The 23,142-nt window shown below is 44.4% G+C and overlaps 1 protein-coding gene across 3 annotated transcripts in view; it reads left to right on the top strand.

The window, feature by feature from the left end:
- LOC147460751 (uncharacterized) overlaps positions 1-11,430 on the top strand; it is a 46,145-nt gene extending 34,715 nt beyond the window's left edge. For 2 of the 3 annotated variants that reach the window (XM_086508448.1, XM_086508450.1), the window contains exons 4-5: positions 8,974-10,673; positions 10,759-11,430. In XM_086508448.1, the coding sequence (XP_086364574.1) occupies positions 8,974-10,673; positions 10,759-10,831 (1,773 nt within the window). In that variant the 3' untranslated portion in view covers positions 10,832-11,430. The remainder of the gene's footprint in view (positions 1-8,973; positions 10,674-10,758) is intronic. The other variant, XM_086508449.1, reaches the window with a different exon arrangement.
- Positions 11,431-23,142: the final 11,712 nt, after the last annotated feature.

Raw genomic sequence — 23,142 nt, 5'->3', positions numbered from 1 at the left:
CAGATATTTTCACACGGATACGGGATTGGGAGACAGTAGCAGGATACTCTATTCGGGAAGGCTACTTGATGAGAAAAACCATGTTGTGCGTTACACAGCCGTTGAGGGAAAAGGTTATGACTGAATGCCACTGTCCACCTTAAGGCATGACCTCGAAATCTAGTTGATTTGCATAATTTTGAATCTCAAACTGACTGTCGAACTGTCTCATCACAAGTCAAAATTGATCCATCTGCTAATTCCACATCATATAAGTGAGATGTCTTCTGAGTTAGCAAACCAAGCTATTGAACTATCTGAGTGTTGACGAAATTATTAGAGCATCCGGTGTCCACCAAAATGTTGATGAACGACCATTGAGAGTTCCAAGAAGACTCAAAACTTGCTTCGAGAGAGGCTCCAAAACTGAAGAATTGCAGTGAGCATGCTTCATTAGAATAGTCGTATCTTCTGAGACACGAATCGGATTGACCACTAATTTTCCTTTATCCTTGGTAGAATATGGTTGTCCAGAATTCGATGATGTTTCCGCGTTGGAATTTCTTTTCAAATTAGACAGATTTGGTCTCTTTGGACATTGATACCATCTATGGTCACCACTGCAAATTGTACATAATCCTTCCTTCTTTGAAGTCAAAGGTGCATTTGATGAAGAGCCTTGTTGAGTATTGGAATGCCGATCATGAGAAAAATCACGTCCTTTACCACGATCCAGTGGAGGAACATTGAGGAAGATGTGCTTTGAGACTGTCGATCTTGAAAGTAGAACCTTGAAGTTGAATAAGGTGGTGTGACTTGCTGTCTGAACTGAGATTGATGCTGTTGACTTTGGCTAAAGATTTCTCTGCGATCGCGCTGTGAAAAGCGAGCGCTATTTGAAGATCTGTCACTAGAGAGAAAATTCCGTGTAGGGCGTAGATTAGCGTGAAAACACTCCACATAGGTAATTGCAGCATCCAAGGTGGTAGGGTTGTATTTGTGCACATCGTCCTTCAGGTTGGGTTTGAGTAGACGGACCAAGGATTTCTATCTCCAGAGTTAGCCTTTGGAACTCTGTGATGTAGGAACTTGTGCGGCGAAGAGAGGACCGGGCATGAAAATCCGCATTGGCAGGTTCGAACGCCTTGCAAATAGCATGTCGGAATTTATCCCAAGGTGTGTGTTTACCATCAGCAACCCGTCGTTGCCACCAAAGAAATGCTGTATCCTTGAGCAGAGAACTAGCAAGTGCAACTTTTTTACTCTCGACTAAGTCCGTGTTGGACAAGTAGACCTTCATTTTGAATAGCCATCGGTCCAGCACACGCTTGTGGCGGCTACCATTATAAGGCTTGGGCAGTTTAACATAACGCTTCTTTTGTGCAACATTAAATATTTTATAAAGCAATCGAAGTTTGCGATTGTCTACCTCTTTAGATGGATTTGGTTCGTTTGGCTCGTCCACTGAAGCTTCGGAAGAAGGTGTGGAAGATGCTGCATATGTAGTCCGAGAAGCAACAGGACGACTTCGAGAAGTGTTTTGCGTCTGCATCTGATCCAAGCGAGTGTGTAGTGATGTGAGGCTTGTGGAAAGGGTGGTCATCTGCTCCTTGATAAGAGTAAGGGCATCGTCAGATTGACCACCTCCGTCTTGAGAATTCGGCATGGTTACGTCTCAAAGGGAACTCTTGAATAGATGTAGGTTCTGGTTCAGGAATAGGTTTTGGGACGGGTGCTCCGAGCGAAAACTCTATTCCAAATGGCTTACGGCTCTGGGGTCGGGTAATAATCTCGAATGAACTACCACTTCGGGTGGAAAGTGTTTTTTTTTGACAAGAGAATAGTGCTTGGAATTTGTCACCGGCTATGAAAAAAGGCTCGCGTGCGCAAAGTGCACACAAGGCCAGCGCGGGAGAGTGGAAGAGAGGGTGACGCCGGCTGTAAACGAATGCTGGAGTTCATTTTGATCGGGTGGGTTTCTTTAAAGTTAGTTTATTTGGGGGTTTATATGATCAAGTGAGTGAGTTCACATGGGCTTTTAAAAAATTGGGTAAATTTTGGGGTAGGCCAGCCAATTTGGGCGGCCACTTAAGCATACAAACTTTGGGCTGTTTTTTTTTTAATGTTTCAATAAGTTAGCGCTGATGGGCTGAAATGTCAAAACAGGCTGAAACGTCAAAACAGGTTTTTAGAAAGGGGCAGCAGCCAGCACGTGGAAATTCAGCCAGCCAGCATGCAATTCAGCCAGCGTAAAGGGTTTTCTGAACGTTGCCGCTTGGGAGATTGCGCATGAAGGGCCAGAAGGATGCGACCCTTGGGGCGAAAGGGTGCCAGCGATTGAGTGCAGCCAGGAGCAAGGGATGGTGTCCGTTCACATGAAGGGCACGCGAGGCGGCGAGGCTGTGACCAAGGGGTACCACCAAGAGGAAGGGGTGCCTGGGAAGGGGTGCTCACGGAAGAAGAGGCATGGCTGCTCGCAGGAAAGGGTGCGAGCACACGGGTGCGAAGGAGTGCAATCCGATGAAGGGATACGCAGGGTTCTCCGGGTACGCCGCACACATACACATCTCTCTTTTGTCTTCTATATAGAATTGGAGTGATAAAATTCAAGCTGCCTCATATGGTCGTATGTACCATCTTTCTTCTGCTTCCATGCAACTCCGGGAGAGGGGGGGGAGAGGGTAGCGGCGAGGGTAGCGGCGAGGGTGAGAGGCTCACAACCTTTGGGTCCGGGGAAAAAAATTTGCTATGATACCACTGTAAGGATTCTAGTTGCTAATCCTTCATTAATTACTTAAACTCATGATCAAGATTTAATAGATGTAATATTGTTAACATAGTCACAATCGTGACATCTTGTCCATAATCCGGCCAACAACAATGGATTGGTGCACTCATCCATAGTGTTTTAAAATTTAGATGCGTCTGATTGGTTCCCTGCTAGATGCAAGTGCCTTGAACTCCGACCCACGGATTCAAACACCGGTAACTTGAATTCCAACACAAGGGTCCAAATTATTTATAGGGAGCACTGCTTGCCCCTCTCTGCATCAGAGGCATACCCACACACTCAACCGGATCGGAGGCGACATTCTGGGAGCATGCCCCAGAATAGTTGGTATGATGAGGAGTGCAGAGAGATGAGAGCCCAGCTTCAGAGGGATCTTCATTTAGGAGTCATCACCTACAGACAGTCGCGGATTGCTTTCCGGCGCCTTGTGCGAAAGAAGAAACGAGCTTACCTGGCCCAGATGGAGCGAGACTTGTATCAGTTGTTCTTGAGTAGAGACTCAGGCGAGGCATGGCGACTCTTCCATGAGCACTCCCCTCCCCCAGTGATTACTTCTCCTGATGTGTGGGGCCAGTATGCGACATCGTTATATACGGTTCCTGGGCAGGATCCCCTTCCAGATCCTACAGAGCCATGTCCACCTACGAGCACCTTCTTTACCACTGAGATGGTAAAGAGAGCCATTGACAGGATGAGGACCAGGAGGGCTTACGATCATGACGGTCTAGTAGCGGAGCACTTTATACATGCTAGGGATATGCTGATGGAGGTTCTTGCAGTGTTGTTCAATCGTGCCATGTGTGAGGGATTACCTGAGACTTGGAGGTTGTCTACTATTGTGCCTATATTCAAGGCAGGTGATCCTACAGAGCCTGGAAATTACCGCACTATTATGGTTGGACACACACTGGCACGATTGTATGCATCCATTATTGAGCAGCAGTTGAGTAACTGGGCAGAGGGTGAGGGTGTACGGGCAAAGGGACAGGCAGGTTTCAGGAGGGGTTTCTCCACTCTTGACCATATTCTGACACTCAGAGCTATCATTGAGGAGGGCAGGTCACATGGGAGACGGATTTATTGTAGCTTTGTGGATTTCCGCAAAGCATTTGACATGGTACCGAGAGCTCGACTGATGCGCAGACTGCAGGAGATGGGGGTGCCCACAGTGTTGATTTGGGGGATTATGGCTTTATACAGATCAGTGATGGGACATGTACGCACCCCAGAGGGGATATCTGACTTAGTTCACTCCACTATCGGGGTGAAACAGGGTTGCCCATTGTCTCCTACTCTATTTGGTATGTATGTTGATGAGGTGTCTGATTACATTGACAGAGAGGGTGATAGAGGTGCCCAGCTGGCAGGGACGTGGATCCCATTGTTGTTATATGCTGATGATATTGTCTTGATCTCTGACTCACCAGAGGGTATGCAGCGACAATTGGATGCATTACACAGTTTTGCAGAGGATAGTGGATTGTCTGTAAACCTTGGTAAAACCAAGGTCATGGTGTTTAACACCACACCGCAGTGGATCAGGAGATCGGCACCGACCTTCACGTATGGTCAAGAGATTGTGGAGTATACAGATGCATACACTTACCTTGGGATAGTCTTCACTGGGCCGAGGTTTTCTTTGGGGAGAGCAGCAAAGACTAGACTGACCAGAGCTTATGCGGCCTTGGGAGGCTTGGAGAGGATGTGTTCGCAGGTTCAGTTCCAGGAACCTCGGACAAAGTTATGGCTCTTTGATACTTTAGTAGCCTCAGCTATGATGTATGGGGTACAGGTATGGGGACCTTCTGTAGGCCAGGATGGTTGGAGAGGTATGGAGAGGCCCTTGGTATCTATGATCTCCCGATTGATTAGAGCCAAGGCCTCCGTACCTCACGCGATCATTCGAGCAGAGCTAGCTGCCCCCCCCATGGAGATTGAGGCGCTTACCATATCAGTGTCCTTTGTGCACAGCCTATGGGATACTACTAGAGACAGATATGCTAGATTGGCCCTTGAGTCTTCCAGACAGTTAGCTCTACAGGGGGACACTTCATGCTGGTATGCACAGATGACTTCATGGTTTCAGACGCATGGCTTCACCATGGACAGGTTGCCCCCTTTCCAGTATTCTCTTCAGGCACCCTCGCTGTCTCTTACACGGGTGGAGATCACTAGACTCATTCGTCAGGACCTGATCCAGCTCGACACCAGGAGGACATGGATAGAGCCGCCTCAGGAGTTGAGCACAAAGATGGCTTTCTATAGAGAGCATCTTCTCCACCTCACAGGAGATGGGTTTGTGATTCGACCCAGCTACATGGACACACATATGTCTCATGGTTTGCGTTGTGCCATTGGTCAGATACGCACATCCTCACATCAGCTCGAGATTGAGACCGGTAGATTCAGAGGGATACCAGCAGACAGCAGGATATGCCGATTATGCCAGAGAGAGCCAGAGACAGAGTTGCACTACATATGTCATTGCACAATGTTCTATGAGATACGGGGGCGTTTCCACTGCTTATTCAGAGAGGGTTTTGGTCCTCTATCTAGGGTCATGAGTTATGAGGATCAGAGATGTCTTGGACTATATCTACTTGAGTTACACAGGTATAGAGACATTTTACTGGGGAGAGCTAGAGAGAGGCAGTCCCAGAGACACATTACAGATTTCTTTTCACTAGATATGGGACAGCCAGAGGAGCAGCCACCACTGCAGAGCTCGTCCCACACTCATTCGACCACTACTGGCACTCTCATCGACCGAGCATTGGAGCTACAGAGATACAGACGACCGCGACTGAGGAGAGGAGCTACACAGCATCGACGGAGACTACAACAGAAGATTCGAGCCATACTCTCTCGACATCCAGAGTGCAGATGAGGATGGATCCTCACCATTTCTTCCATCTTTGTTTCACACACTGTTACATCCAGTTTACCGGGTACCTATTGTATCAGCTGCTACACCCACGTAGTTTTAGATTGTAGTAGTAGTAGTAGTATTTTGTTCCACTTCTAGTTCTTTTCTAGTTCTTTTGTACCCAGACATGGTATTAGATTCACTATTTTGTAACTGATTGGTCTCATAGGTCATTTTGGCCTTTTGAAGACGTTAATATAACATTTCATTTCATTTCATTTCTGGTGGCAACGGTCTCTACTTGACTAGAAGGCGGGGGTCCTTGCGAGTGTAGTCTCCATCACAACAGCAGATTCCTTACTTTCCTTCCCTAAGTCACTATCACATCTTTCCTCATTATGCTTGCCTTTGCCTTTGTCCTTTGTAGAGCCTTCGTCTTTGCCTTTGGATCTGCAATCTCTAGACAAATGACCACGCTTCCACAATTGTAATAAGTTATAACGTCTCTCAGTCTTCTTTCTGGAATCCGAAGCAGCAAGTGCTTCCACACCTGCTAGTCCCTTGCGCATCCATCCAACGCACTTGACATGACACAAGCCAAACTCACACCTAGACAACACGTAGTGAGCGGACATCAGGCTCACCTCCCAACCATAGAGCCAATACGGGCTCACCCCCTATCCTTGGAGCCTGCAGTCAAGTGGGCTAGCCTCTGCCACAAGGGCCAGTGTCCCATACCACCAAACCCACACCAATATGGGTGTGCGGGCAGAGCTGCCAAGGGCCAAGAGTCCAAGTGTGGTGATCACACAAGATGTCTCACAAATGGGACTTCATACCTCTCACTGGCCGAACAAAACTGCAGGCGTCCTGGGGACGTAACACTTCCCCCCTTATTTTTATTTGTTGTCCTCGGCAATATCCTCGGTTATAAAACCGGGGAAACGATTCCTTAGGGATCTAACTGACTCCCAAGTGGCTTGGGACTCGGGATGATGCTTCCACTTGATCAAATATTCGGGGTACGAGGACTTGCAAGACTTGCGGACCCTTTGATCGAGAACTGATTTAGGTTCAAGTGGAATATAACGGGTGGTGTCTTCTAAGTTCGGGACTTACTTAGGAGGATTACGAAGTCATCCTACCCCAACCGTTCTTTCAAACGGCTCACGTGGAACATGGGATGAACAGCAATGCTCGGAGGCAGGTGTAACTTATAATAAACCCCACTTATCTTCTTTGTGATCCGAAATAGACCACAATAATGCGAAGAAAATTTTGAGCATTGGCCATTACGGATTGTTTCGAGCGCCTCTTGGCTATGCCGCCTCTGTGGGTGCCAACCTCACTCGCTGTCTGCTACCCTATGTAGTGTGGTCCTCCGGCCACCGCCCTAGCTAACCGCCGCTACAGATCGCCTTAGCCCACCACCCTGCGCACAGTCTCATGCTGGCGTTTTGGCCGGCCTGCCCTCACCATAGGGCAAGCGCCCAGCTGACGGGGCGCCCCCCCCTGCGTATGCGGCAGCCTACAGGATGCCCTCATGGCAGTCATGGTGTGTCGCAGGGTTCTCAAAATTCACACGATTTAAATTGTATGCTGAGTGCCTCACCTACCATGGCCACCACGGATACCATCCAAACGAGTGGGATTGCTCCCAACACTGTATTCCAAAGAAATCTCCTCTCTGCCATGAGTATCAATAAGACATGCCCCATGTACGAGAAGACCTCTCACAGATTGCATACGGAGGGGCTGCCATGTCCTCAGAGTGGCAACTCTCGGGGACACCCTCATGCAATCATTGGCAACAGAGAGGCAAGACAAGAACATACCAAGCATCCATGTGACTACGACTGGCAATCAACATTCCACACACGAGAATCCGTGGAAAAAAAAAACGCACTGCCCTCCTTGCCATCCTCTCTCGCTAGTAGCGTCCCATACCACCCTATACAAGAGTTGGGAAAGCCTGTCAGGTTGGGCCATCACGGCCCCATGAGCTCTAGTGGTTTCGTGCATGTCGCCATGTCGTGCATATGAGCAGGAACCAGGCTCTGATACCAATGTTAGTCCCTCGCCGCATCCATCGTGCACACATGACATGACACAAGCCAACAAACTCACATCTAGACACACGTAGTGGACATCAGGCTCACCTCCCAGCCATAGAGCCAATTCTATTCGCTTTTTACAAAGCCTCTTCCTAAGTTTTACTTGTGCCTCACTATAGCTCCCTGGGCTTATTTCTCCATTCAGGAGCTGAGAGGGAGTGTTAAGAGTTAATTCGCCTTTAGCACATCTCCCATATCTGTTTGCCTCTATAGAGCGTTTGGTTAGGGTCCTAGTCATTGAGCGCAGTAGGGTTTAGCATTTGGAAACAATCCAATGCTCGTCCCTTTCAGAATGTAGACCCATTCAGGCTGCAATGGACCTTGTGTGAGGTGGTTCATCCCATTTGAGGTCATGCTTGGAGTCGTATTGATGCCGGCTGTTATGCCGGCTTATTTTTCTGGGCATGACTGATATAGAGTTTGAGGGTTGTCAGATTTAATTGGGCCATGGGATTCTAGGGGTAAGCAGCCCTTTGGGGCTGCACACATTTATATACCCCCCCGGGACCCAGCCCCTCTTGTAGGGGTAAGTAGCCCTATGGGGCTGCACACATTTATATACCCCCCCTGGCCCCAGCCCCTCTTGTAGGGATAAGTAGCCCTATGGGGCTGCACACATTTATACACACTCCTGGGCCCCAGCCCCTCTTGTAGAGAGCAGTGACAGCCAGCAGTTCCATGCACGATCTCTCTCTCTGCTCTTCACTCAGCGTTTTGCCGACAGTCTCCTGATTTAGTGTTAGTTTTCTGCCAAATCCCCTGCCCACTTTTGACAGAAACTTTGGCAGACTCTATGCAGCTGAAGAAGTGCAGTTCCCACAATAGCCCCAGATTGTGAAGGATTGCAGTCCAAAAAGCAGATAGCAATCTGTCATTTTTCTGGCAATCATCATGGTTTTATTTTTTTTCACTACTGCAAATTGGACAGACTTCTCTCATGGACAGTGTTTTTTGTTTTTTTTCAGTCTTGAATGTGCTCACACAATAGCCTTTAGTTGTCTGTCCAAGGTGGGCAAAGTGGTCAGTACTAAAGTTGATTTATTAGCTGTTTTACTCATCAAAAAAGCGTTCTTTTTTGGGTTCTGCAATTGTTGCTGGTTTCGGCTTGTATTCACTGGAAACTATTTGAGGTTATAAAAGACAGATGTAAGCTGTCTGGGTTTTTCTGGGATTCTACTGTGGCACACAATATCTTGATGTTTATTTTATTCAACATTTTTCAGGAATTTTCTGCTATTAGTTTGCTTATTGAGACTTCAATTGCGACATTATACGCGCATAGTTCAAGGAATGACTGTCACCTGAATTCTGGTATTGTTGATCGATCGCATGAACCTCCCTTAAGCAGGGTACAGGGAATGCCTGACCTAGAAGCCATAAAGCATGTCCCTGATATCTTGCCTAGTCTGAGTAAGCATGCCCTTAAGACTTTGTTCTTCGCATTAAATGAAAGGCAATTAACAACCAAGCATAGGTACATTCTTGAACGTGAAATCAAGAAAGCTTTCACAAAGATCGAGTTACCTTCTTCTTCTGGAGGGCTACCAGAAGTGCTGTCAAAGATGGCATCAGTTGTTCGAAGTCCGAGTTCATATCGTCATACTCTTGGATCTGCTAACCCTAATGTCACCTTTATTCCGACAATGCCTTCATGTGCTATGGCAGCTGCTCATAAAGCTTTTGCTTGTGTCAGGAATTTTCCCACTTGTATTGTTGTGGAGGTGGGCAAGCTGTTGATAATGGAAAGCAATGAAATTCCTCCTTTATCTTTTAGATATAAAACACATTCAAAGACAGTGGATGCCATCGAGAAGGAGTTCGAGAAACTTATGAGTCAGTTAAGGGAAGATGATCCTTTACCTACATCTCTTGAAGGAGCCTTGCATGTTATCAGTTTGTCAGCCAGACTTTTGCTTGGAAATGATGGTGGTCTTGCTCAACTACTCAAATCTCTGCCTGCAGAGAAATTGGCTCTTGAGAGAGAATTCTCAGCAGCATACATTCAGATAGAGAAACTGGATGTTGCGGACTTATTAAAGGTATGCACTCTCCTAGGTAAAGGAGCTGCATTGCCATCCTTCAGGAAGCAGCATCGCATTGATGAGCTTAAACGACTTTTAATCGACTCAATGCACTGCATCTATGTTTTTGACAATTTCCCAGGGCATGTGAAGGAGGCAATTCAAATGATCAATAGTACAACTGACAAAGCAAAAATAAAGTGTCAAATCAGCAGCATCAAAATGCAGGAGGCAAGTGAGATTCATAACTTAAGCAAGAAAGGCAAGAGAGCTGAGAGAGTAAATGCAGAGATTGATGGTGCCTTGAATGTGAGTGCTGCTTTGCAAAGTGTTGTCTGGGAACTCTATGATTCCTCCTCTGGGCATAGACTGGAAATGGCAGGAGAGCAGACATTTGTACAAGCAAGCAATGAGACAGAGCCTTCTAGTATGAAGATTTATTCAGCAGAAGCCAAAGCGAACCCACTTCTGCCAACTTTGACCCCAGAAGTCGATAGACCAAGTGCATGTAATCAGCATGCAGTAAAGGTAGAGATGGAGATACTAGAGGATGGACCTGATGGGGCTGCTGCTGAGTTCACAGCTCCTAGTAAGCTCCAACAAGATATTGAGTATGCCCAAGATGTAGAGAGCCGAGATGTAGAGAGGTTCTCTGATGAAGCTGCATTGATTATCTATGTCATAGTAGGGTGTCTATTAAAGGAGACTGCAATCCAACGCTCATGTTTCATGGGCCAGACAAAGGTAGGTTATTTACAAATAGGGCTCGACAAACTACAGCATTCCACTGCTCTTGCAAGCAACTTACTAGGTGGCAAGTTTCGTCCTGGATGTTCGGATAACCTCAATGCAGACGAGCTGGTGCTATGTATAGCTAAGCAGCTGAAAGCAATACCCGAAAGGTATATTTTAGACAATGCCTTGTGAAAACAAAGAAGATTTTGAGTTTTTTTGACCCTTTTCTGAATCTCGATCATGTGCATACAGAGTGATTTTGGAAGTAGAACGACAGATGGGGAAGGGCCACATTGAGGGAATGGTGCTTCCAGTGAGGCTTTAACAGCCATGTAAAGCTTTGCTTTGTAAGTAGAAGAGATTGATGAGTAGATCTGCATCATAATCATAAGTCTATCGTGCAGCAAATGAATATCAATGGGATTCTTGTTCTTTCTCTGGTGCTGAAGGCCTGTGGCTATTTTGAGTCAAATTTGGAGGTGCTTCCATCGTCATTCCTAAGGCGTTTGTCGCCGATTAAAATGACAATTGCGTGATGTTTGGAAGACGGGAGCGAGGTCAATACTTCTGCTGTGGTTGTGAAGGTGTTCGTAGTTCCATCAAGCTAGAGCATTGAAGGAAACCCTTAAAGGGAGTAAGAGTGGTTTAGGCCCCCCAATACTTCTGTCCTGGCAAGCTAAACACATGTTACCTGAGGGCCTTACATTCATGTGGATTGCTTCCTTTCTAAAAGAGATCTGAGAAGACAGACCATGCTACAGGTAGACTACACCTGTGGATTATGAATCAAAGTACAGGATGTGGCTTGCATGGTGTTACCATTAAATTCTGAGTGTTACCATTAAACTCTCAAGCTTATTGAAAAGATTTACTTTTCAAACAATTCAAAGGTTTTTTCACTTGTGTGTGTTTTGAGAAGCTCAATATCCAAGGCTCACCAATCAGATTGTTTGATTAAATTTTTGTTTATCACGTTGTATTGATGGTCGACTTCGGAGCATAAGTTTCAACTTTGGGACTGACAACTATTTGGTTAGATGTCCATAGTCCGTTACAATCTGGACTAGTTGTTAAAAATCCACTACGTCGGTAAAAAGAGGCGACCCACTGTAATGTTGATGTCAATAGGTAGGGTACTGTAGGTACTCTTTGTGAGAGAAAAAAATGAATAGGATAAAATGATTCCATAAAACAAGGGATGTTCCGGTTTTCGAAGCACAACAAGATTAGTCTATTATTGAAGTATTGGCAAGAGAAGAGAGTACCAAGTAGCTGAATTGATGCGTGAAAGTCTACTGCTGTATTGTATGTTGATAGATTTGACTCCAGTTCGCATAATAGGCAAGATGGTATGTAGAAGGAAAATGCACGAGAGAATACTGTCAAAGTTTAAATGAGTATTTGAGCATTATTTGTTGCATTATAGGTATTGAAATAAATATGATAAAAGGCAAGGTATGTGAACATGATGCAAATCTTTTGATTCCAAAGGCAGATGACCAAACAATCTTGTATGTTTGATGCAACTTTTTTAATGTTTTTGATCTAGACATAAGAGTAGAAAGTGAAGACGGAATAGACAAGAATTTAAAGGCACCGAAGGGAAATGTTTTATCATATAGTGATATTCTTTCGGAGAGGAAATGCAGTTAGCTTTTGTATGAAATTACATGGATATGTTTATATCTTTAATCTATAACATATACAATGGAAAGATATTGGTGCTTATTTGGCCTGCTTGTGTTTCCGACCTGTTCACAAAGTCTCGTGCTAATGTTTAAAATTGCATCCATGGCAGCTGCAGATGGTAAGTGCCAATGCGATCTATGGTTGTCATGGATTGCACGCGTCATAGGACCTGGTGATCTTTTTTCGGGGGGGGGGGGGGGGGGGGGGGGGGGGTTGCGGGCGGGCGGCTAGGAGCTCGCTTGCTTTTGTATTGCCTATCACAATTACCTATGCTGGACATGCTCAGTTTGGGTCTCTTTCTTGTGTACTTTACATTGGTGGAGGTGGTGGGCAACTTCTTGGTTTTCTTGTTGCTTCATGCAGCTATGGCATTCCACTTTGGAGCCAGACTAGAGAGAAATGAAATGCTATATTAATGTCTTCAAGAGGCCAAAAGTTACACTTGGTGAATCTGATAGTGTATGAGTACAAAAAGTACAAAAAATTGAAAGATTTGAGACTGAAACTGAAACTGAAACGAGGTAGGTGGGGAGGCGTGATGGGGTGAGGGCCAATAAAATGGGTTAGTTGATACAAAGCTGAAACAAAGATGGATCAAATGAGATACAAATCATGATATGAGATCCCTCATCGGTTGTCGTCGAATCTCATCAATATCTACCATGGTCAACTCTCTGATTGGTTGTCTTGCATGTCGAGCTAGGATGGTGCGGATCCTCTGTTGCCATCTCCGTCGATGGTGTGGGGCCCATTGTGGTCGTGGGCGCTTGGATCTACCTGGATCTCCATTTTCATGGGTGTCTATAAAGTAACCCTAAAATTTCAATTTTTTTGCAAATCTTTAAATCTTATTTCCACTCACCAATAGCTCTCCTAACCAAATACATGGTCAAAAAACTATTTTCTTTGACCAACATCTTCATTTCTCGGCAGTACCTTTTATTCTACCTCTTCTCTCCTCTCTCTTCCCTTCTCCCCTTCCCTCCAAGCTTTCCATAGCTACAACACATATGGAAGATTTCCATAGTTGCACCACCTGTCTCCCCCTTTTATCTACCCCATCCCTTTGAACCACTACTTCTCCCCCTCCCTCCAAGCTCTCCATAGCTGCAACACAAATGAAAGCTTTCCTAGCTGCACCACCTGCCTCCCCCTTCTATCCAGACTATCAATTTGAACTACTTCTTCTTCTCTTGTTCTCCATTCAACCACTTCTCCTCCTCACTTCATTTTTGAAGCAATATGCTTCTCTCTCTAAACCACAACTCTTCTTTTGGTGCTACCATGTCAACCCTCTCCACTTCAAGGAAGCCTAAGGATGAGATAGAGGTGGTTTTCTTGCATAACACTAGGGATTTTTATGGGGAATGCGTGTCGTAAGTGTTTTCTAAAGGATCTTGAGTCTTCATGCAACCTGCAACTATCGGGCCTCATCGAGTTCGAAACCATGGCAACTTCGACGAACATTGGAAGGGGAGACTTCTTGGTTTCAAGAACCATAGAGTCAATAGCACAGTGGCCATTGTTCAACACGTGTACTTTTGGCGTTCCATGTGCTTGAGGAATGGAAGCTCAAGAGATTTCCCAATAAATTGTAAATCGAAAAACATTGTTGGTTACGGATTTGTTGAAGAACAACCAATCAAGAGCCTCATAAGAACCTTCAATGCTCTTCATGTCAACATTGAAGCTATGATGCTTCCCAACTAGCCACCTTCGATGATGCTGCAACGCAGAATCTTCTTCTACTCACATATGTATGTAGTGTCTGCTTCGAAGGATGGATATGATAAGATCATTGTTGCTATTGACAAACCTTCATTACTGAGCCTGGAATGGCCACAACTCGATGCTTGGTCACTCCTCTTTGTAAAGGAGAAGATGTTTTTCGATATTTGCTCTTCATTAAAGGAAGGCTTTCATTCTAGCAGGGCTCAGTTGGTGCTGTCCCATGCGTGTTGTTGTACACTTGTTCAAAACATTGCCATTCAATGTCACACCTACTATGTTTTGTAGCAAGAATGTTATGTATGAAGCATTAAAACTCGTATTTGAAGATAATTGGGGAATGGTTCAGGGAGTGCACCAAGGAGATAAATACAACTGCAAGGGGGCTTCAGGTATCAGGATACGATATCTGAAAGTGAGCACTACTTTGTACCTACGCTTCCACTATGAGCGTTGGATGTGTAAGAGTGGAAAGTGGATACCCCTACAATCCAGTGTAGGTGATTTTGTGACATTTGACATGCCCATTACTTTGTCAAATGGTGTTTCTGAGACTGTGCAAGCCAGAGAACAGTGGAATCTCACCAACATACGAGATACTTGATTATCTTGGACTACGACGATATCAAAGATGCTTACTTTTGTCTCAATCGACAAAAGGTCAGTTCAATTTTTATGTTGTTTACATGTACCAAATGTTAGTCTTATTAAAAGCTTTTTTGTTGTTTCAGATAGGTAGGCGGGATGGAGGCAGCCATGAAAGTGCAAGAGGAGTGGAGGGTTAATGGAGTACTGTCTTTAAGTTGATCTAATAAATCAATGTAACCAGCTTTAGTGCCACCTTGTAAAGCATTCTGTTTAATGGAATTCAAAAGTTCTTTGTCATTATAGTATCACCGTCATTGATTAAGTTTTTTAGATTTTGTTTGGGTGTTTGTGTGCGCACCCATGTCTGTTTGTATGTATTTCAAAGAGCTTTGGGATGGTATCTTTTTCTGCAGCGGACCAGGAGGGGGGAAGGGGAGGGGGGGGTATACAGGAGGGGGGAAGGGGAGGGGGGGGTATAAAGTGGAGGGGGACTTCCTATCAACGCTTGAGAGTGAGACAGAGAAAAAAACACACACACATAGAGAGAGAGAGAGAGAGAGAGAGAGAGAGAGAGAGAGAGAGAGCGATCGCCATGGCAGCACATGCTAGCGTATCCTCCGCCCACGCAGCAACAACATTGGAAGAGCCATACACCCTCCTTTTGCGGTTCCTTCTTCTCCTAGAGGACACCGAATATACTGGACGCAATGATCTTCAAAGTTCTTCACCCGCACAGTGGATTTACAAAAAATCATGCAACTCCGCAATGACAATTTTCACGATATTATAGAGTATATGCGTATGCATATACTCAAGTGTGCTGTGAACTTTGAAGACAACGCCATGCTGTGGTTACCATGTGATCTGCTTTGCTACATCCACAAGGGCGACACTGCATTCTCAAAGAGACTAGCCCGCTTTGAGGCGATTGCAAAAGAGGCGAACCACTTTCTCCAAGTGACAAAGGAAGTTGTAGAATCCTTCAAGAAGCGCAAAATTGGGCAATCTTTCCTGTCCAACATTGCCACTCTCTTCTTCCTTGTCAATGAGGAGCCCTCCTTGGAGGAGATCTCGCATCTGGAGATGCTGCATCTGGCAGCGGGTGAGTGCTACTAGATCGTAAAGATCCAAAGCCTGTCCCTATAGATGTCCAGAGTGAGCTAAGACTGCAAGCTGCCGAACATCCCCACGGTTTAGAAGGGGCAATTGCAGTGAGAGAGAAGATTGCTGGCACCTTCGAGGTGCCCGACCCCGAGAGCTGTGACCCCGCTGCTAATTCCCGAAGTGGAGATTGGCCGCCTCAACAACATAATTATAGAAGATGAAGTTATTCTTTCACGATTTGGAGAAGGCTTTTGGTGTCCGGCGAGATGAGTGTCAGCCTCATATGCACCAAGATGGAGTTTCCGCTTCATCCTAGACAAGAAGCTACATATGACAAGCTGCTTCCATTGGGGGACTCTATTGCTGACACAATTGCACTAGTGGTAGGTGATATTCTTGCTACAGAGTAGAGTCAAGTCATGGACGAGGAGTTTGTTGCAACACAGGCTAAGGTTGTTGCCAACCAAACTTCTATCTGTCCCGACTCGTGTGGTTTGCAGAGTGTAACATTTAATGGCCTAAAATCTTATGTGTAGCGGAAATTAGCATGAACATAGTGAGCATTTCATTAGAGTTGATTCCTAATGAGAATTACAAGAGTGCTTGGGTGGAGATAGAGTATTTTCCCTTTACACATGGTCAAGTGGGAGAGTGTGTGTGTCAATGCCAAGCAAAAATCAGCCCCCTCTCTCTCTTGGGCGAGCCCTAGCTGCTAAGTTAGTCTGGCTTTTGCCTCATTGGACCTCCCCAGGTCAAGCCAATAGGGATTAAGCAGCATAAGTGATAGCCTTCTGACATGTGTCCCCCTTTCCCCTTTTGTGAGAGCTTTAGATAATTAAATAATTAAACTAAACTCTCATTGGACCCCTTTGCCTCCTGGCCAATAGGAATCAGGCAAGCCATGGGGCTCCTGAATGCTCATTGGACCCCTTGGGAGACTGCCCAATAGTCTTCTAGGACACTTAATTCTTATTGGTTTCTTTTATTAAATGTTTTTAAATTAATTAAACTAGATTTACTCTAGCCTAATTCTCATTGGTCCACTTCAAGGGTCTTCCAATAGGAATTGGGCATACCTTGTGGGCATCTGGCCTAGGGAGCTGACATGTGTCCCTCATTCCCTTTGTGTAAAGGGAGCCTGTGTGTGTGTGTGTGGATTTCTCTCTCATCCCCTAGCTTTGGGGCTCGCCCCCTCCCATGTAGGGATGTAGAAAGACTTTTTGGGCACACACTAAGCATCCAATTTTCCCTAAGGTTGACCTTTGGACACAACCTTTGAATTTTGGAACCTTAGCATTTTGGAAGTCTTAATGGGCTGAACCTTAGGGTCTTTTTAGCCCGTTGTTTCACATGGCTCTTTTGCAGATGGCCCCCCCTTTGGATCCCTATTTTCCCTCCTTTGGATCCCTACTGTGGCCGGTCTGCTAACTTAACCAATATTCTAGCTTTTTCTCCCTTGGCACTTCCCCACATTAAATGATCAGTTTAATATGAGAAAATCATTTAGGAGAATTAGATATTGATTATTATGACACAGAGCCTCCGCAAAGTTAATGAGAGCAAATCTTCTATCAACCTTGAAGCCACACCAACTATGGATGATGAGGATAAGCAAAAAGAGGTAATACTAAGCATCTTGTACGTTGATAATTCTACCTTTCTTCTTTGCTTTTGATTAATTCCATTTTTGTAGGATGTTGTGGACATGGACCTGTTTGCTAGCCAGAAGGGCAGGGAGCACATGGTGTTTGGGACTCACGCAGCCCTTGCACACTACATTGGCAAACTACCAATGCAAGATGTGTTAATTATACACAAGGATTTCTCTCCCAATGGCCATTTTGTTTGGTGGGTGTTTAAGGCCGCAAGTAAACTCCTATGCTTAGCCACCAGCCACCATTCCTCAAACAGCCCATGTAATTATTTTGGTGAAAAAATCACTTGCAATTTTCACTTTTGGCATTGATTTTCGAGGCAAGGTCATGACACGCATAGCACTTAGTCAAGCCCTAGGGGTTGACAATTCCCAAGCTATAGCTGCCTCTGTGCTTACATCCATCCTACCCAATGCTGTAGAACGTCGTAGAGAGATCGCAACGCACCTTCTATCAAAAGATAGTTAAGCCGATGTATACGTTTTTTAAATGAAATTTATCTCTCTTGTCCATGATCTTTTTCAAATTCCATGATCTTCTATTTGGCCAATCCTCGCTGCCTTGTGGACACATCCAATTTCACCCAAATAGCCATATTCTGGCAAATGCAGGGCAACATTTGTACCTAATGGACAATTTCAAGCTAGTCAAGAAATTTTTTTAGCCTTAGTTGCCATCATCTAAGATATGCAGGCCATTTGGAGGACCTTTGTACAGTTGATTATCATCTCGCCTTCAATCATTTAACAAAAGAAATGTAGGCAAATGGAGACATTAAGTTTACATAGAGCGACAAAAAGAGACGTGATTGTATTTATCACAAAGTGTAAATAGATTGAGTTCCCAAGAAAACTTAAATCCAGTACAAGGGTTCCAAAGCAAACTTGTTTCCAATACAACAATTAGTTACAAAAAAAGGTTATGATGCCAGAAAGTATCACTCATGCCTTAGGCGACGTGCTACTTGCATGTCCTTGGCCATGATTGTTACACGCTTGGCATGGACATCACATAAGAACGTTCCTCAAAGAGACCGACCAAATAAGCCTCTGCGGCCTCTTGAATTGATTCGAGGGAAATTGTAGACATGAAGCTTTGTGCTGTAGCTTTGTAGAACCTCCTTACATGTCTGTGCTACTGGTGCTTTCTGGATAAGCAGGTCTGCTGTCTTCTGGTAATGCCAGGTTTTAGTAAACGCTTTACAAAAGCGTTGTGCTCTTTGAGGCCGGCATTGTGGGGGCCTCTGAGCTCCTTGTGGCCGTGCTCTTTGTGGCTTCTTGTAGATTTTTGACTTGCGACGGCACATGGGAGGTGGCTCGGGGCATCTTCATCCGGAACATAATCTTTATCATCAGTGCTTCGCTCATCATTGTTGAGTTGATCAAAAGGCATGACACCCATTCCCCTGGGCAGTGACTTGTCGGCCACATTTTGGCGACCTGGACCGGATGGCATCACGCCTATCCGCCCTGGCAACGTCTTTCCGCCCACCCTATGATTCACTGAGATGTCCTCCCCTTCCCACAACGGGATGCTCATCGAACATGTCTATCTTTGTACGTTCGGGGTCAGCTAGCTCTTCTGGTTGCCCATTTGCATGCATCTTCTGTCTTCTGTGCACCTCATTGGTCTTTGGATTCTTCTTTGTAGTTTGTTTTGTCCTTGCCATCTAAAAAATGGGTTTGGGGGGATTCTTAGAGCTTGTGGTATTCGATGAGGGAGGGAGTGTTTTGTGTTCGTGATGGGGGGTTTTCCCCTCTTTATATAGGGTGGCCATATAAGGGTGGGTTCACATGGTGGAAAAGAGCCGCTAAAAGCACGAGAAAATAATCTTTTGAATTACAAAACCACACGAAAGTAAAGAACTATTTAAACACACAAAGTGAAACGTCTATTTGTAAAATTGCATAAACAATCAAACAATAAAAACACTCAATCCGAAAAAAGAGAGAGTTGTGACACAAAAAATATGATGTAATGCTCAGATTACGGGGATAACATGTGCATCCAAGTGCAATGGATTTTCCATTATCATGAGATTCTAAGTACATCTACTGTCTCCTTGACCCAGACTTTTCCCACCCTAGTCCTTGATGCTTGCCACACTGCTGCATGCCGTACTGGACCTTGTGAAGATCTCCAGTGCTATGAGGAACAAACATGGGCCAGTCGACGGACTTCTTTTGTCAGCCGCGATGACCTTGCATGTTCAATCGACTCTTTATGTTCAAAGGTGGTACGGTAAAACCAGTCGAACATTTTTTGAAGATATCATGATCACACTAAACCCCCTCCATGTCTTGTATTCTTGAAGTAGACACCCTTGGCATGATAGTATGACTTTTCCATACCTTACGTGCTCCAAATACCCAATGAACCTTACATGTTCATCAAGTATGCACCATGGCATAGAGGATGTGTTTCCCATAAAGCCACAACACATCGATGATCAAAACTAAAACATAGTACACACCAAGTCGGAATAGAAACCACTCACCATATAGTGTATAATGTTTGTTCCACCCCATGCAGTGACGACCGCCTTTGTGATCTCCACCACATAATTTTGGAATTCTTGTCGTTGCTCACTGATTGTGCTTGCAGGCCGTAGTATCTTCATCATCTTGTCCAATACCACCCAAACATGTTGTCGGCTAAGCACAACATTTGCATTGCTATCATTGTCCGTTGTATACTTGCAAAGATCCTTCCACAACTCCCATCCACCTTCAGATGTTGATGTTCCGACAGTAGCACTACTTTCCTTGGACCAAACCCTCTTCAAAAAGTTCCTTGCCTTTAGTGGGCCACTTCCTGAGCGCTTGCATTGTTCTTCTGTGCAACAATGGAGGTGTTGGTCCCATGACAACCTATTGAATTTAAGAGCCCTTCCACTTTTGAGATAGCGTCAAGCAACCTCTCTGCAGGCTTCATTGTAAAGGTATAATCATTATGAAGCTTTAATAAATGATCAAAGATGCACAAAAAAGCATGAAGTGTGCAAAAATGCACATTTTTGAGAGGGAAGTTAATCCATTCACTGTCTTTTGTGTAACGATTGGGCTCCTTGAGCATAGGACATTGTAGCACCGAATTCTCCCACAAATGTGTAATTTATGAATTGTCATCTTCCTTTGTTTCGTCGACTATTGCGATTTTGCGTGCATTCTCCTTATAGCCCTTAATGCAGAATGGAATGCACTTGATTGTTTTCAAATCGCCACCTAATAGCCAATAAATTTCAAACTCCCCTATGCCATCTACTTTGAGTTTTTCCCCAGCTAATTGTGCCTTAATGACATTTGTTATCCAAGGAATGCCTTCAAAAATCCAAGCAAGAACTCCATGGGTCTCCTTGGGAACCTCAATAGCACCAAGCCACCAAATTTTTTTTTTCCAACTGCACACTAAAAGATGGTGCACAATCCTCGTTCATAGCTGTACGTTTTGCATAAAATAACGCCTCGTTCATGAGAGTAATACTCATCCTTTCTAGTCTTTGTTTCTTCACAATTTGACACTCGTTTAGCTTGAGCACAAACATGAACTTTGAATCTAGCACTACAAAATGTCAAAAATAACATAAGGAAAACCATAATTTGAAAAAAAAAAGAATATGCATTATTGTAGCCTCACCATTAGGTGGTACACCATACAAATGTATCATTGCCATTTGAAGCCTTCTCAAATCAACACAAATATTATTTGACATTGAGTAAGGAGATCCCTTGTCCACCCTGTCTGCACCTATACTTGCATTGGTACCTTTTGACTGCTTGGTATAGATGGATGAAGGCATTATCTCCTCTATGTGCAAATAGCCTCCTATTCAAAAGTACACATCTTTGTTCGAGGCCTTCTTAGCAAGATTGACCTTAATTGGTGGAAAAGAATTCTCAGTAATTCCTCTTTTCCTTAAAGCATTCTTAAGGAGACCATGTAAGGCAATGTAGCCCTTAGTACTAATTCCCACTTCATCACAAGCCTTCCGTACATCAACATCACTCACAAGATTTGAAAACTTTTGCATCACCTCCTTTGTGACAGCATTGTTTAAATGTTCTGCATTTGTTGCTTGTAAAAGGGCTACGACATCCGATTTCTTGAGGCACAAACTTAACAAATGGATGCGATCCTCCTGGTTGTGGCCACCACACAACTCTTGGATAAAATTATTACAAGAATGGACAAAAACATTACCACAGAAGTAACTTTAACCATAGATTGGAGCGTAGCAAAATGCACCTTGTAGCTGTAACCCTTCTTTTTTTGAGCGCCACCTTTGAGGGCTAAAGTCTCTACGGAATTGAATCTCTTCTTACTTTCCCTTTCACCTAAGGGCGTCTATTTAAGATGCACGATCTTATCTTCAAGCTTCGCAACCTTAGCATCCTTCTCTTCCACCTGTAGCTTAAGAGTTTCCACTTCCTCCTTTGCATGAACGATCCTTTGGTGCAATCCACTAGTGGTATGGAAAATAATTTGACATTGATGCAAAGACCATTGTGTGCTATTAGCTCCAATAGTTGACAATTGCTTGCAGTATCCAAGACGATCTTGCTCCCCTCTACCTACATATTGTAAGTTGGATACACATTGATGGTTGGATCATTAGGGTAGAGGCAACCATGCACCCAAAGGTCCACATTGGTGTGACCTACACAAGCTACGGAGTGGAAAGGAGAGCTATGGAGTGGAGAGCTATGGGATAGAGAGCTGCAAGAGAGCTACGGAGTGGAGAGGAGGGCTATGGAGTGGGGGGGGGGGGAGTTGCAACAAAGCTATGGAGTGGGGGGGGATTTGCAACAAGACTATGGAGTGGAATTGCAACAAGGAGACGGAAAGAGGAAGAGTGTGTTCTGAAAAGTAGGAGAGATAAGAGAGAGGGAGAGGAGTGAGAGAAGGAAGGAGGAAGAGTGTGTGCTGAAAAATAGGAGAGAGAAGAGAGAGGGAGAAGAGTGAGAGAGAGGGGAGTGATTTTGGAGGAAAATAAAAAAAGGCAAAAAGTTTGATATTTTGCAGGTCTAGCAGTGAGATTTTGAGAGAGATTTTTTTTTTGGGGTATACATTTAGGTTGGGGAGAAGTTTTGAGTAAAAGTGAGGTTTTTTTGTTTTTTTTTGTGGAAAAAGTGATTGTTTGGGTTGAGGCTATGGACACCCTTGATGATGCGACAAAAGATAGGGGGAGGGTAGTTATTGTCATAAGGACCACCACTCTTTTGGATAGAGAGAGACTATACCCATCCTAACTCCCTAGCCTTTATTTCAACCTACAAAAAGCCTACGACAACCTTAAAAAAATCCTATGAGGATACCTCATTCAATGTCCTTGTCTCCTAAATCACACATATTTTCAGCCTTAATCCCTTAAAAAAAGCCTATGAGAATACCCTCATTCAATGTCCTTGTCTCCTAAATCACACATATTTTCAGCCTTAATCCCTTAAAATTAAGGATCCTTACAAGGCCCTTTTGGGGTTCATATTTTTTCTAATGCTCTATTTGTTGTTGTGTACTAAATCTTTTTGGATCTTCCCTTTGGTGGATCACATATGGGACCTACTTCTCTACCTCGCTAGGATATTTTCTCTGTGCGTGCTGGCATCCGTTCGGCATTCTCAATGATTATGCATTCTGCTCATTATGACATGTATGATAGGTAGATATATATAGACAAATAGATTGAATTATAATCATCCACGAAGGTCAAATATGACCTATGGGACCGAAAAAAAACATTACAAAGTTCCTTCTAAATAAAGGGGTTGTTGTATATATCTCAATTAAGGAGTAAGGACCTAGTGAGGTGTGATAAAGGGAAGATAAGATTAAATGAAAAAAACCTAAGAAGGGGTAGGTGAGGGGGGAGCCA

Source organism: Adiantum capillus-veneris, chromosome 3 (assembly GCF_014529385.1).
Source record: "Adiantum capillus-veneris isolate H3 chromosome 3, ASM1452938v2, whole genome shotgun sequence".
Classification (NCBI taxonomy): domain Eukaryota; kingdom Viridiplantae; phylum Streptophyta; class Polypodiopsida; order Polypodiales; family Pteridaceae; genus Adiantum; species Adiantum capillus-veneris.
Note: the sequence above shows the minus strand (reverse complement) of the source record. Positions and strands in the feature narration are given on the sequence as shown.